Source organism: Salvia miltiorrhiza, chromosome 5 (assembly GCF_028751815.1).
Source record: "Salvia miltiorrhiza cultivar Shanhuang (shh) chromosome 5, IMPLAD_Smil_shh, whole genome shotgun sequence".
NCBI lineage: Eukaryota > Viridiplantae > Streptophyta > Magnoliopsida > Lamiales > Lamiaceae > Salvia > Salvia miltiorrhiza.
Window position 1 is genome coordinate 23,581,089 of NC_080391.1, and position 14,782 is coordinate 23,595,870.

At 34.6% G+C, this 14,782-nt stretch overlaps 2 protein-coding genes across 5 annotated transcripts; both read left to right on the forward strand.

Moving 5' to 3' along the window:
* The first annotated feature begins 103 nt into the window (after positions 1–103).
* LOC130986773 (autophagy-related protein 18d-like) lies at positions 104–8,352 on the forward strand. 4 transcript variants are annotated; one of them, XM_057910290.1, is made up of 7 exons: positions 104–262; positions 439–539; positions 1,147–1,216; positions 3,308–4,108; positions 6,643–6,901; positions 7,743–7,866; positions 8,032–8,352. In XM_057910290.1, exons 1-7 carry the CDS (start codon positions 119–121, stop codon positions 8,123–8,125), a joined length of 1,593 nt encoding a protein of 530 aa, XP_057766273.1. In that variant the 5' UTR covers positions 104–118; the 3' UTR covers positions 8,126–8,352. The 4 variants fall into 4 exon arrangements, with proteins under 4 accessions (XP_057766273.1, XP_057766274.1, XP_057766275.1 ...); XM_057910291.1 differs by having other exon boundaries at positions 3,317–4,108; XM_057910292.1 differs by lacking the exon at positions 104–262 and having other exon boundaries at positions 522–539; positions 1,147–1,270; positions 3,342–4,108.
* A 3,152-nt stretch (positions 8,353–11,504) lies between these two features.
* LOC130986803 (uncharacterized) lies at positions 11,505–12,794 on the forward strand. The gene is made up of 3 exons (XM_057910347.1): positions 11,505–11,660; positions 11,839–11,939; positions 12,555–12,794. Exons 1-3 carry the CDS (start codon positions 11,655–11,657, stop codon positions 12,643–12,645), a joined length of 198 nt encoding a protein of 65 aa, XP_057766330.1. The 5' UTR covers positions 11,505–11,654; the 3' UTR covers positions 12,646–12,794.
* Positions 12,795–14,782: the final 1,988 nt, after the last annotated feature.

Here is a 14,782-nt window from a genome sequence, read left to right on the forward strand (position 1 = left end):
TGATTTTGTTGGGACTCATGATCCAAAGTTCAAATCTTGAAGTGAATAAAAATTATTTTTTTGAATTCAAAAATTTTCACAATAATTTATACTAATAAACTAATTTTATAAGATAAGTATGGCTTGTATAATATCAGCTTCGAAACTCATAAACTATTACGAAACTCATAAACTGTGTCCATCCAGTTGTTTTCAATACACCTCTCTCTCTCTAAACGCGGACTTTCTTCTCCGACTGCTCCGGCGCCGTTTCACCACGACTCATATCCTTCCATTTTCTCCCCTTCTGATGATTCTTGTGCAGCAATTTGTGAAGATTTTTATATCGGGAAATTATTAATCTGCTAATCGCTAACCCTACAGATTTTAATTAATTTCTCTACGGTATCTTTTTATTTTCTTAAAATTTGGTGTTGTTGTATTCTTAACTATAAGTAACGAGGAAATCAAAGGGAAAAAGATCGAGAAAGTGCTCAAGCTCGTAATGCCAAAGGCAAAATTAAAGATGATGGGTTGACCCCTGAGCAGCGTCGTGAAAGGTGCCCCTGTTTTGATATTATTTTCGGATTTTTACCAGATTCTATTTTTTCTTGTTTTAGTTTAATTTTTTGATATGATCTGAATGCCATGGTGATTGTTGTAGTATACAATATGGTGTTATGCTTCAAGATTTACCTAATTCATCGTGTTTCCAGCCTCGTTGATTTGTAAATATCTGTATTCAGTTGTAATGTGTGAGATTAATTTTCTGTAGAGCCAGCCTTGTTCCTTGATTGATGTATTGGTATTTACTGATATGCAGATTTGGATTATTCGTTTCTACAAAAATGTGATTATGATTGTTTAGATTTGATATTTAGACGAATTTTTGAACAAACATGCGATTTTGATTATTTTTTTTTAATAATCATTGGCATATGGTATCATCCTTATTAGATTTGACATTTAGATGAATTTATGTACAAAATGAGACTTTGATTGTTTATGATTGAGAAATAGTATTGCTGTGGCCCGTGGCTGCTGGATTTAACATTTGGATGATGTTAAGTAGCTGGTGTGGCACACACCTATTCACTTATTTCTTTGGTAGTTGGATCTTTTATCTAATAATATCATGCTTTCGTGTCTGCCCTTGTGATCAAACAGAGACGCTAAGGCGCTTCAGGAGAAGACCGCGAAGAAGGCAGCTCAGGCGGCAGGGGTAGTGATGCTGGAGGTAAGAGCACCAAAAAATAGGGAATTCTCTGGTTGATGATTTTCTCGATTCGAGGTATTGTAACCTGCTCGTAAAATCTTATGTGTTTTCATATGTAATGGTGAACTATCATTCTCATGCACTCTTTTCCGATGGAGTATAAGTGAAGAAATACTACTATTGTTATCTATTACTCCCTCCGTCCCAACTTAAATGGTGCGTATTCCTTTTTGAGCCGTCCCAACTAAAATGGTGCGTTTCTATTTTGGTAATAATTTTACACTACAAACAATGTGGTCCCACACACCTTTACACACTTTTACACTATAATCTTATTCTCCTTAAATCCCGTGCCGAAAAGAAGTGCACCATTTAAGTTGGGACGGAGGGAGTACTATCTTTCCGGTTCTAAGTTTAGTTACCGCTAGCATAGCACACATACTTTTGTTTGATGCTTGTTTGAAATATAGTATAAGATAAGGTTGAGTTTCTATATCTAGAGCATGTTCATAGATTTTTAGTTTGCTAGTAAAGCTGACAAATGGTGATCGATAGAATTATGCTGTTAAAAGCACACCTAACAAGTTGGTTTACTTTGAGTCGCAACACTGAATGGTTGACATTGATTTTAGAATCATTCATGAATAATTTCAATTAGTGAACTTATTATCATTTTTTACATTCATTTGTGTGCTATTTTACATGTCAAATTGGTTTACATGTTCATATGGTGTGAAAAATAAAGGAGAACTGCCATATGATTTTCAGTTAGTTAAATATACATTATATCAGTGTTTGAGGATGTTTGAGGATATTGAACTGATCATTTCGACAATACATGTAGTCTGGCAGGTAGAAATGTGCAAGTAAAAGGATCCATAATTCTTTATTCTCTTTGAGCCAAAATTTTCTGAGTGATTGTCTAGTTTACTTTTTTTAGCATGATATCTTCTCAGAGTCACTTGGCTAAATTTATTGGATTTTATCCAAAAAAATGCAATATGATAAAAACGAGTGCTAGTTTCCTTATCTGGAGCGTGATCGTAGATTATAGTTCGATATATTGTGAATACCAATAATAATGTTGCTTCTATAACTCTGCGTGGACATGCTTTGTATAGTTGGTTTTCAGTTGTGTAGAATCACTTTTTGGTTGATGCAACTTATGACAATTATCTCCTTCGTTTAAACATTCATAATCAATTCTGTTTGTGCAGATTTCATTATTTCTATGCTTGTTTAGTTTGATTTAAACTAGAAAGTTAAATATATATAAATTCCCCTATGTTCAAACAAACAAAGATGACTAACAAGTAGGATCATTCCCTAGTATATTCTATAAACCAACCTTAATCTTTGTAGCTTACCAATATTCAAAACTACCTTCAACCAATCTAATTCTAGAATAATTTATGTCTATTAACCGCCCCTAACTTCACCCATCCAAGCACCAGGTTATATATACTACTAGAGCAAGGCTTCATAGCTATCACATGAGCATTAAGAGATTGTGAATAAGCAACTAATCGGCATAAACATTGCAAAGCATATATATGTATATGCATATATATACTTTCTTCATGCCAAGAAGATCCTCTTTCCCACGGAGACAAAAGATACAAATTGCTATGGCAAAGCATAAATCCTTGGCACTATATATATGCATAAATGAATAAATAACACACACACTTATGTTGGTTACATATGACAAAGAAAAAAGCTCTTGAATTCTTAGAAATGATATGCAAAATTCTTAGAAATGATATGCAAAATTATTTTGCTAAATACGTACAAAAGCTCTTGAATTCAAGAGCAAGAATGAATGTTCACTCCAAGAGGGGAATTTGGCTGTTAAACCTATAAATGTATGTTGTACTCCTATGTTGAGGGAAGAAAAGTGAATACATTTATCTCATTTTTTGTGATTATATATGGTGTTCTTCTGCATTCCTTTGGACTACACAAGTGGCATCCAACTCATCATTCTTATAATCAAAATATAGTTACCCATTCTGGGTTGCTTGGTGAATATGTTTTACTTGTTTTTGAGTGAGAAACATGTGATTTCTGTTTCTTGCTTAAGATATTTGGCTAAAGTTCCTGAATGCTCAGCAATCTCAGATTATACTATTCTTGGTTGCTCCAGCTAATGACTCGTCTCAGCCCATGACTTCGACTGATTCAGCATCTCTAGCAATAAATCCACTGGAAGGATGTGGTGTCTACGAGGCACCAATGGATCCACTTCTTCAACCAGAACCACAATTCAGTGACAATGATGAAACTGAGTTATATTCTGTGTCCTGGAACCAAGATTATGGTTGCTTTGCTGCTGGCACCAGTCATGGTTTCCGCATATATAATTGTAATCCTTTTAAGGAAACATTCAGGCGTGATTTAAAAACTGGGGGGTTTAAGATAATAGAGATGCTTTTCAGATGCAACATTCTAGCACTTGTTGGAACTAAATTGAATACCCAATATCCTCCAAACAATGTTATTATCTGGGATGATTTTCAGAGCAGGTGTATTGGTGAGTTTTCATTTAGATCTGAGGTTCGTGCAGTTAAACTAAGACGAGACCGTGTTGTCGTTGTTCTTGAGCACAAGATATATGTTTATAATTTTATGGATCTGAAGCTTCTTCATCAAATAGAGACTTTGGCAAATCCAAGAGGTCTTTGTTGTCTGTCTCATCACCCAAATACGTCTGTGTTGGCATGCCCTGGTCTGCAACGAGGACAGGTTCGGGTTGAACATTTTGGCCTGAACAGGACAACTTTAATCAATGCCCATGATTCTAAGATTGCTTGCTTGACCTTGACAATGGATGGGCTTCTTCTTGCAACTGCCAGTCTGAGAGGCACTTTAATAAGAATTTTCAACACAATGGATGGAACTAGATTGCAAGAGGTAAGATGATTAATACCAGATAAATGTATATCCTGGTTTGTTTTCCCTCCTTTAAAATTATGGTATGTTTTAATTTGCTAATATGTCAAAGTTACGGAATAATAATAATAATAATAATAATAATAATAATAATAATTATTATTATTATTATTATTATTATTATTATTATTATTATTATTTTTTTTTCTTTTTTTTTCTTTTCTGCTTGGTAAAACACATTACTTTAAATCTAGAAGGAAGTAGTTGAACCCAAGATTCAGGGATATGGTGAACCCACGATATAACTATGTTGCTTACTTGTATCATGTGTTTAATCGGATTCTTTAGGAAGTCTAACCATGGTTGGTACCTCTTCCAAAAAGAATTGAGAACGTATAACATTCAAGTAACTCTATCCTAATAATTGTACAAATGCATTATACATTCTGCTCACCTTTCCTCCAGTGCAGGCATTAGAGTTTCTTGTTTTGGGGAATTTCAATTTGCAACAGACAGGTCTAAAAGAGCTATAGATAATAACTAATCGAAGAGGAAATATAGCAACACTAGTTTTGTATTACTAAACAGGTCATTGGTGCAAGGATAAACAGAAATATCAGACTTATAGTACATTAATACTGCTAGTTGAACACCATAATTGGAAGGGCAAACCTATGTAGGTTCTGAATATTTTAGAGGAGGGTAAAAAGACTGATCTAGTGATGCTTCTCTATAGTATTTATCCATGACTACCCTAGGTACCTTCCTATATAACCTTAGTTTTGAGGACAAGATTTTAGACACTTTTACAGACTAACTGCTTCACATAGTGTCAGGCAGGCTCATTCAATCGCTAAGCCTTCTGATGATGAAAGAGAACAGCCCTTGTATATTATCATCATATTTTCCTTGTCTTTCATCATAGCCATTTTACTTCGTTAGTCATGTCATAGTAAATGATGGAGTTAATCCCCATTAGGATGAAGAAGAAACTAACTTAATTCATTCAGAGAATTGTACATGAACCAGGAATCCACTTCCCCAACAAAATGAAGAACATCTCCTGCAGCCTAAACTGACAACTTTTTTATTCTTTGATTTATTTGCCCTCTTAAAAACACAGTTGTCTGGTTTTTTATGAGAGCTAAAATGAGTATAGTTATATTATGATAATGCTAATCAAAGATCCTTGGTGCTGCTGATCTGAGAGATCCAAAAATCACCCCTCCTGATTTTTCTCTTATATTTCTGTTATGATTCCCCTGATTGCGCGTTGCATCATGAGTGTGGCCTTTGGGCTCACATTTCCTTCTCTATCAATTATCCTTTTTTTTTAATATTAGGTACAAGAGGTGACATTGCTGGTGATACTAAATAATTCTTCTAAATATTTTCCTGATTTTATTCCTTGGCTTTGAATAAATATGTTGCAAAAGCTAATGTCAATTCGAGCTCGCAGTTGAATTATTGAAACTGGTGATTATCAGATCATGCTTAATCTGTACAATCTCTTATTTAAATCTACCTTTTGTAGGTTTTATCATTTATATTTGGATTTTTTAGATCAGTACATGTTAGGTTTTTTATTTCCTTTATCAGCTCAGGTTTATGGTTACATGGATTGAAAGTATTACTTATCCAGCAAGAAGATGTAGGTGATGTATATATAGTGACATTACATTCTCATTTTATTATAGTAGTAAAACAGACAGAAATCTGTTTCTACATTATGACCTGTTTTCTTTAACATGTCATCCTCTTAAAATTACAGTTCCACTCCTACCATCTCTTCTCTTCCTCCTTTGTCTGATGTTACATCTTCAGTTGGTCAAGATGCCCATTGATGATAGGGGCAAGCTGTTTTTGTCTCTTCCTTAAAATTCCAGTTCCACTCCTACCACCTCTTCTCTTACTCCTTTGGCTGATATTACGTCTTCAGTCAGTCTAGTTGGTTGCTGATGGTAGTGACATGCCTTTTCTTTCCCCTCACTGGGGAAAAAGAACTCTGCAAGCCTTTGATGTTCATGTTGGAGGCTCGTGAAATCTGGGAATGTGTACAGAAACTTACTTTGACCTCAGACAATTGTCCCAATCTTATAACTTAAGAACGACTTTGGTTGTCCAACCAGAGTGGTTGTCCTTTAACCCTTCTTTCATACTTGCTACATATGTACTTCTCTGTGTTGCTTAGCTGAGGGGAAGTTGGGGTTTGAAAATGCTGACAGTTTGATAAAGGCACTTTTCAAGCCACACTTTGATTCAATCGTTAGCAAATTGGGTCTCCATGACTTGTAGTCTTGTACAATCCAACTTGAGGGAGATTGTAGATTTTATCATGTATATTTGATAGTTTAGATTCCTACAGATTAGGTATCAGCTCAGGTTTAGGGTTACTTGGGTGGCAAGTATGTGTAGATGATGTTATACATAGAGTGATATTGTATTCTCTTTCTCTTATAGTTGTAAAACAGATAGAAATCTGTTTCTATCTAAAATTTCATGTTTGTTGAACCCAATTGTCAAATTGTTCTTCTGATTGGCGTTTCTTGCTACAGGTTCGCAGAGGGGTAGACAGAGCAGATATATACAACATTGCTCTGTCTCCAAATGTGCAGTGGTTGGCTGTATCGAGTGACAAAGGTACTGTTCACATATTTAGTCTCAGAGTACGGGGATTCGGCAATCACCGGTCAACAGATTCCATTGCTGCTAAAGGTCCAGTATCGTTTAACCAGAGCTCACCCAATGCACTTGAGCCCTTAATCTCTCGAAGTAGTGGTGCCAATCCCAGTTCATCATTTTCTTTCTTGAAAGGTGAGAACTTTTATATCTGAACCTATCATGTCATAGCTTTCACCTAGAATGGAGTAGCTTAATTAGGTTTGATAATTGGTGACCTTTGGCTAATCGGATATGCTTCTGTAAAAATGAGAAAAGTAAGGCCTGTGATATTTTCTGAGTTCATCTCCATCATGAAAATTAATGTACTTCAACCTTCTTTGATTAGATCATCCCGTATTCAGTGTTGATTAATATTGTAACTCTTGGCGCACATATGATAAAAATAGCTAGAAGTACTTGAGACTTGAAACCCCTTTACTGTTGTTATGACATGTGCGTGTTGAAGTGTTATTGCACTAACAGTTATTGCTATAATCTGTACGTTTATTGATGAATTTGCCTCATAGCAACAAGATTTTATGCTCGGTGTTTACTTTGCATGATTGATAAGATGCATGATTTGAGTATATTTATCCTCAAGAGTAGGATTTATCCTCAAGCAAAACTAGCTTGAATGATAGAAATAATCAAGGACCTTAGGATATCCCAAAGTTTCAATCCATCAAAGTAAACAAGGGAATAGTTTTACTATTTTTATCTATCAAGGCTAATCCTTCAAAGTAAACGTCTCCTAAATGTTTAAAAGAAAAATTGGCAGTATTATCTAGAATAGACATCCTGATAGTGATGTAGCTCTATCCTCTGCCCTTTATCTTCTGCTTTCTGAGCATCTGGTTTGTATAGTTTTTCTCATGAGGTAGTTTGCTTCTACCTAGTTTCCCGGTGTTGTGCTTACTATTTGGCTGCTTTTCCGGCGTCCCAACTATGTGCACGTAAGCAGTATGTATGATACTATATTTTTGGAACTTCTCAGGGGTTTTACCCAAGTATTTTAGCTCAGAATGGTCCTTTGCTCAGTTCCACTTGCCCGAAATCACCCAGTTCATGACAACATTTGGTTCTCAGAACACTGTCATTGTCGTAGGCATGGATGGGAGGTAAGAGTCCTATGTTGTCACTACTAATTTCACATTGTTAAAGAATAAGGGAGTTGAGTATAACATCGGTCAGGAGTTTTGTTGATTTTCGATTTTGGTCATGCAAGAAATACTTGAAATGCTGCTTATGATATCTATATCCCGTTTCTTCATTGGCATTATCAGCTTCTACCGGTGCAGCTTTGATCCAGTGAATGGAGGAGAAATGGTGAAACAGGAGTATATTCGCTTTCTGAAAACTGAAATTGCAACTCGGTAGTACTCTCCTTCAATTTCTCTGCATTCTTTTTCCCTCTTCCTATGTATATATACACAGATGATCGATTGTACAAGTGTATAGTGATTGTAGATCTTCGATTGTCTAATTTTTGGTGCTGATGTATTTACCCAAAAAATAAATTTACTGCGCCATGGTTACATGCAAATGATATACTTCGTACAGAAACAGCAGGGCATTTTAGAAAGAAAAACTATTGTTGACGTTTACGCCTTTTGTTTATTTATTTCTTTTTCTTTGGAGGCCTAATTTTTTTAGTAGACAGGCAAACCATTAAGTTCGAAATTATATGTCAGTGAAAAAGATATACAGAGATATATTTGACTCTATCATTAATAATTTCCATAATAAGTACAGAATTTTTTGTTAAACTAACAAAAAAAAAAATACTTTATTGATTAATATGTGAGCTGGTCTCCAGTGAAGGAGACCTCACCGTATGGTTCGGGTCGAACTTGCTTACCGTTTGTACCAATCCATTTTTTTTCCTTCCTACTTTGCTCAATTCAGTTATCACATGTAAATGATATTTTTACTAACAATATGATAATTTTATTAATAATAAATGATACTTTTATAAGTAAAGAAAAATATATAAGTAATACTTTTATCAATAACAAATAAAATCATTCACATAAAATTGATATAAATAAAATAATATTTTCTAAATAATAATTGATACTTTTTTTAAATACAAATGATACTTTGCAAATGATATTTTTTTATTAATGCAATGATATAAAATAGGAACTATTTTCTTTTTTTTGGTGAAATATGAACTATTTTCAGCACTTAGATCATCAAGATCTATGGTTGATTCATCATATTGTTAATTGAATTCATGTTCCTGAATTCGAATCTAATATGTAACGAAAAATTTAATTTTCACAATTTATACATTTACACAACGAATTCATACGTCTTCTATATGGAATTCATACATTTACATTATTACATACGAGAGAGAGAGAGAGAGAGAGAGAGAGAGAGAGAGAGAGAGAGAGAGAGAGAATCCACAAGTAGTGTGAGGATTGAGAATTTGTTTGAACAATCGTGAACATGTCATTTTCTTTTGATGGACAAGTCAATAATTTTTATGCATAAGCATTTTGATTTAGGGTTTGAATCCTAAAAGTGGCGAGAATTTAAACATATAAATAGATATGTATGTTCATCAATTATGTTGTTTTATTTGTCGAATTCATAAATTTTGTTCATTATTCTCATTTCTCACGAAAATATAAATTCTCAATAAGACCTAACCCCATATATATCGGGTGTGGTTCCATGGAGAATGCTATATATTGAGATAATGGATAATAACGAATAAATCAATAAATTATACGAATAAACCAATAAAACTCATGAATAGACGTATCTATTTAATATGTTAAAAAAACTCGCCCTTTCCAGGATTTGAATAAGATGAGATGTTTTGTTCATGCGAAACGTTGATTTACCCGGAGAAATTATTGACTTATTCGAATGCATTCTATATTATCTAAATATATAGCATTATCCATGAAACTTTCTCTGAGGTTGAATTATAGCAAAAACACCCATTTAAATTAGAATTAGGAATCAAATGTAACCATAATTTAATTAGGTTAGATATGCACGATTAACTTCTTTGAGTAGTTTACGATATCTTATCTTTATATAACATACTCCCTCCGTCCCAATAAACATGGCCACATTCTTTTCAGCACGGAGATTAAGAAATTGAGTGTTATGTTTTAATTGAGTGTGGCCCACCAAAATTATTGAGTTAATTAAAATAATTTCTTTCTCCTTTCATTTTCTTCTTCATCCACCGCCACTACCTCCGGCGAAGTCGCCGGCATCAACCACCCCCTCATCCGGCAAAGTCGCTGCCACCCTCGTCTCCCTCCCAATTCAAGAAACAATTCACATAAACAATTCAAGAAAACAATCCAAATCACATAAACAATTCAAGGAAGAAACAATTCATCCCAAAAATAATTCGAGTGCGCCATTGTCCCAAATCACAGATCTGGGTAAGCTTACTTTCGTGAGTTGCGAATTGGGGATCTAGGGCATGGCGATAGCAGCGGCTCTGCCGTCGTCCTGTCCGGAGCAGGTGAAGAGATTCAGAGGAAGATAGAGATGAGGGAGGTGGCAGCGGCAGAGGACAGACGTGTTGTGTCGGTGGTCGCTGCCGTCCCGTCCGGAGCAGGCGAAGAGATTCGGAGGAAGACAGAGAGAAGGGAGACCCTCCTTCATCGGGGCGAGAGAGAGGGTGAGGGAGTGACAGGTGTGGCGGCCGTGACTCCTCCTTATGGCGGATGCTCCGGCAGGGGAGAGAGGCAACGGTGGAGTTTTGGGGGTGATTGCGAGGGAGGAGGAGGTTGAGAGAGAGAGAGAGAGAGAGAGAGAGAGAGAGAGAGAGAGAGCATGGGGGTGGCGAGGGGGCGGGGGTGGGGGTGGGGGGAGGCTGAGTGTGTGTTTTGTGTGTGTTTTTTCATTGAGGGCTCCTTATTTAATTAAGGTTTAAGTTTAGTTAGAAATTTTAATTAGATTAATTAATTAGGCTTAATTAAATTAAATATTTTCATTTTAAGAAAGTGGCCAACTTTAATGGGACAGACCAAAAAAGAAATGTGGTCAACTTTAATGGGACGGAGGGAGTAGTATTTTGCATTTAAAATTGATAAAAACCAAATCAATTTACAAAGTTCATAGAGTTAGTCTCTTCTGAGATCAAATGTACGGAAGAGACGAGTCGAAGCGCGGGTCGGATGAATCTGATTGAATGTCCGGCGGGTCTAAGCGCGGGTCACTATATAATTACGGAGTTGAGGGGATTGAACCGCCAGCGATGTGGCTACGAAGCCATCAGGCGCGCCGTGCAACAGCGCAACAACAAGCACATATGTGAGATGAGTGAGAGAAGAGAGAAAAAAGGAAGAGGGGAGTGCGGCTAGGGTTTAGGGAAGAAAACAATGATTTGTTTTTATATGTTGGATACCTTGATCGGCCCTGACCCGCGATCCATCTCTGACCCAATCCGATCGGTGTCATCCATACACGAAAAGTTTACGAAGTTCATAGTATTTTTTAGTTGATACAAGAATTTACAAAGTTCATAGGATTTTTAATATAGATTAAAATTGATATCATAAATAAAAATATACCATTCAAAATGATTTAAATAAATTCAATTATTTATCGGATAGAATAAGAACCACCTCTAATCCTTAAATCATAAAATTTACAATGAATTCACGTTTTACTGGATATATTTACGATGCAAAATTCGAATTTACCTTTGGGTGGAATTTTTTCCCTATTTTTCCTAGTATCAAGTAGCTGACCCCGCAGCCTCAATTAATCTCTTTAAAAGTCAACTACAAAACTAAAAAATATTGATATAAGTTGAGGCTCCCACAAATTCTGTCCATCCAGTTGTTTTCAATACCCCTCTCTCTCTCTCTCTCCTCTCTCTCTAAACTCGGAATTTCTTCTCCGCCTGCTCCGGCGTCGTTTCACCATGACTCATATCCTTCCATTCTTCTCCCCTTCTTCTGATTCTTTTGCAACAATTTGTGTAGATTTTTTATATCGTGAAATTATTAATCTGCTAATCGCTAACCCTACATATTTTAATTAATTTCTCTACGCTATCCTTTTATTTTCTTAAACTTTGTTGTTGTTGTATTCTTAACTGCAAGTAACGAGGAAATCAAAGGGAAAAAGATCGAGAAAGAGCTCAAGCTCGTAATGCCAAAAACAAAAATAAAGATGATGGGTTGACCCCTGAGCAGCGTCGTGAAAGGTGCCCCTTTATTTTATAATTATTTTGATATTATATTCTGATTTTTACAAGATTCGTTTTTTTTTCTTGTTTTGTTATTATATTCTGATTTTGCTATGATCTGAATGCCATGGTGATTTGTTGTAGTTTACAATATCGTGTTATGCTTTAAGATTGACCTAATTCATTGTGTTTCCAGCCTCGTTGATTTGTAAATTCTTTGTATTCAATTGTAATGTGTGAGATTAGCTTTCTGTAGAACCAGCCTTGTTCCTTGATTGATGTATTGATATGTCCAGTACTGATATGCAGATTTGGATTTTTCGTTTCTACAATTATGTGATTTTGATTGTTTAGATTTAATCTTTAGATTAATTTTTGCACAAACATGTGATTTTGATTTTTTCATCATTGACATATGGTATCATCCTTGCTGTTAGATTTGACTTTTAGATGAATTTATGTACACAAGATTGTTTATGATTGGGAAATAGTATTGTTGTGGCTGTTGGATTTAACATTTAGATGACGATATGTAGCTGGTGTGGCACACACCAATTCAGTTCTTTTGTTTTTGTAGTTGGATCTTTTATCTAATAATATCATGCTTTCGTGTCTGCCCTTGTGATCAAACAGAGACGCGAAGGCGCTTCAGGAGAAGACCGCGAAGAAGGCAGCTCAGGCGGCAGGGGGTAGTGATGCTGGAGGTAAGAGCATCAAAAAATAGGGAATTCTCTGGTTGATGATTTTCTCGATTCGAGTTATTGTAACCCTCTCGTAAACTCTTCTGTGTTTTCATATGTAATGGTGAACTATCATTCTATGGCACTCTTTTCCAATGAAGTATAAGTGAAGAAATACTACAATTGTTATCTATTACTATCTTTAAGGTTTTGAGTTTAGTTGCCGCTAGCATAACATGCATAATTTTGTTTGATATATGTCTGAAATATATAAGATAAGGTTGAGTTTCTATATCTAGAGCATGCTCGTAGATTGTTGTGTGCTAGAACGGCTGACAAATGGTGATCGATATACTTATGCTGTTAAAAACACACCTAAAAAAGTTGGTTTACTTTGAGTTGCAACACTGAATGGCTGTCATTGATGTTAGATACATTCATGGATAATTTCAGTTAGTAAACTTAGTTATTTTTTACATTCATTTGTATGCTATTTCACATGTCAGCTTTGATTGGCTTCCATGTTCATATGGTGTGAAAAATAAAGGAGAACTGCTATATGATTTTCAGTTAGTTAAATACACATTATATCAGTGTTTGATGATATTAAACAGAGTGTTTCGACAATACATGTAGTCTGGCAGGTAGAAAGGTGCAAGTAAAAGGATCCACCATTCTTTATTCTCTTTGAGCCATACTTTTCTGAGTGATTGTCTAGTTTACTTTTTTTAGCATGATATCTTCTCATAGTCACTTGGCTAAATTTATTGGACTTTATCCTAAAAAACTGCAATAAGATAAAACGAGTGCAAGTTTCCTTGTCTGGAGCGTGATTGTAGATTATAGCCCAATATGTTGTGATTGAATACCAATAATAATGTTCCTTCTATAACTCTGCCTGGACTTGTATAGTTGGTTTTCAGTAGAGTAGAATCACTTTTTGGCTGATGCAACTTATGACAATTAACTCCTTCGTTTAAACATTCATAATCGGTTCTGCTGAGCAGATTCCAATGGTTTCTATGCTTGTTTAGTGTGATTTAAACTAGGAACTAGGAAGTTATATATATAAAAATTAAATCAACAATTCTACAAGGCATGGAGTCTAACTGAGAAGAAAGAGACAAGACAAGTATGATAACTAGTGAAAGCTATCATTTCTCTATTCTTGAAAGGAATCTTAGGAACAAGACTTTTTTCTTCTGTTTTACTAATATGCGATATACGATGGATATTTTCTGTTAGTAGTTTAGTTACAATTTTGTTAGAAGCTTTGCTGAATCTTAAAGCAGTGGCGGAGCCAAGAATTAATTTGGGCCCGAGAACATTTTTTTGGACATTCCGTATATTTAAGGCATTATTTTATTAAAAGACAAGCATACTAGTAATAATAAATAACAACATTTTCATAGATTATATAATTTAAATATATAACAAATTAGTTTCAATACATTACAATTTTTTTTTGGGACATTCTGTATTTTTAAAGCATTTTTTTATTAAAAGACGAGCATAATAGTAATTATAAAGAACAACATTTTCATATACTACAAATTAATTTCAATACATTACAAACTTTTTTTTTTGTCATTTCGTACATTTTAGGCATTTTTGATTAATAGACAAGCATAATAACAATAATAACAAACAATATTTTCATAAATTATATATTTTCAATAAAGTACAAGCTAGAATCAATAATAATAAAAGACAAGCATAATAGTCATAATAATGTATAATATTTTTATAGATTATATAGTTTTAAATAACACAATTATCCTTAAATTAATTATAAATAGAAGAATATAACAAGCTAATCAACGTTTGTAAAACAAATTTCTTTTATAATATAAATATATATATATATATATATATATATATATATATAACTCAAAATTTGGGAGGGGGCTTCAGCCCCCGGCTACGCCCCTGTCTCAAAGGAAAGTGAAATGTGATACCTGATTATGTTTCTTTGTCTGGAGCTTGCTCACAGATTCTAGGCTGTTATGTTGTTAATGCTGTGAAGTTTTTATAGCTGATTTATGTTGTGTAGCAGTTTCTTTGCTGATTGTTATGATTATTTCCCAATTTTTTGGTTTGTGCTCTCATGAGTAAGATTGGATCTTATACATGTCTTTGTTCTGTAAAGGGGCATTCACTTGTGGTGATAAATTATATTTA

Excerpts from the sequence above, each read along its gene's own strand:
- LOC130986773 (XM_057910290.1), top strand. The coding sequence starts at position 119 with ATGGCTTGTATAATATCAGCTTCGAAACTCATAAACTATTACGAAACT. Across the intron at positions 540-1,146 it reads CCTGAGCAGCGTCGTGAAAG|AGACGCTAAGGCGCTTCAGG; the intron begins GTGCCCCTGTTT and ends GTGATCAAACAG. Across the intron at positions 4,109-6,642 it reads ATGGAACTAGATTGCAAGAG|GTTCGCAGAGGGGTAGACAG; the intron begins GTAAGATGATTA and ends TTCTTGCTACAG.
- LOC130986803 (XM_057910347.1), top strand. Across the intron at positions 11,940-12,554 it reads CCTGAGCAGCGTCGTGAAAG|AGACGCGAAGGCGCTTCAGG; the intron begins GTGCCCCTTTAT and ends GTGATCAAACAG.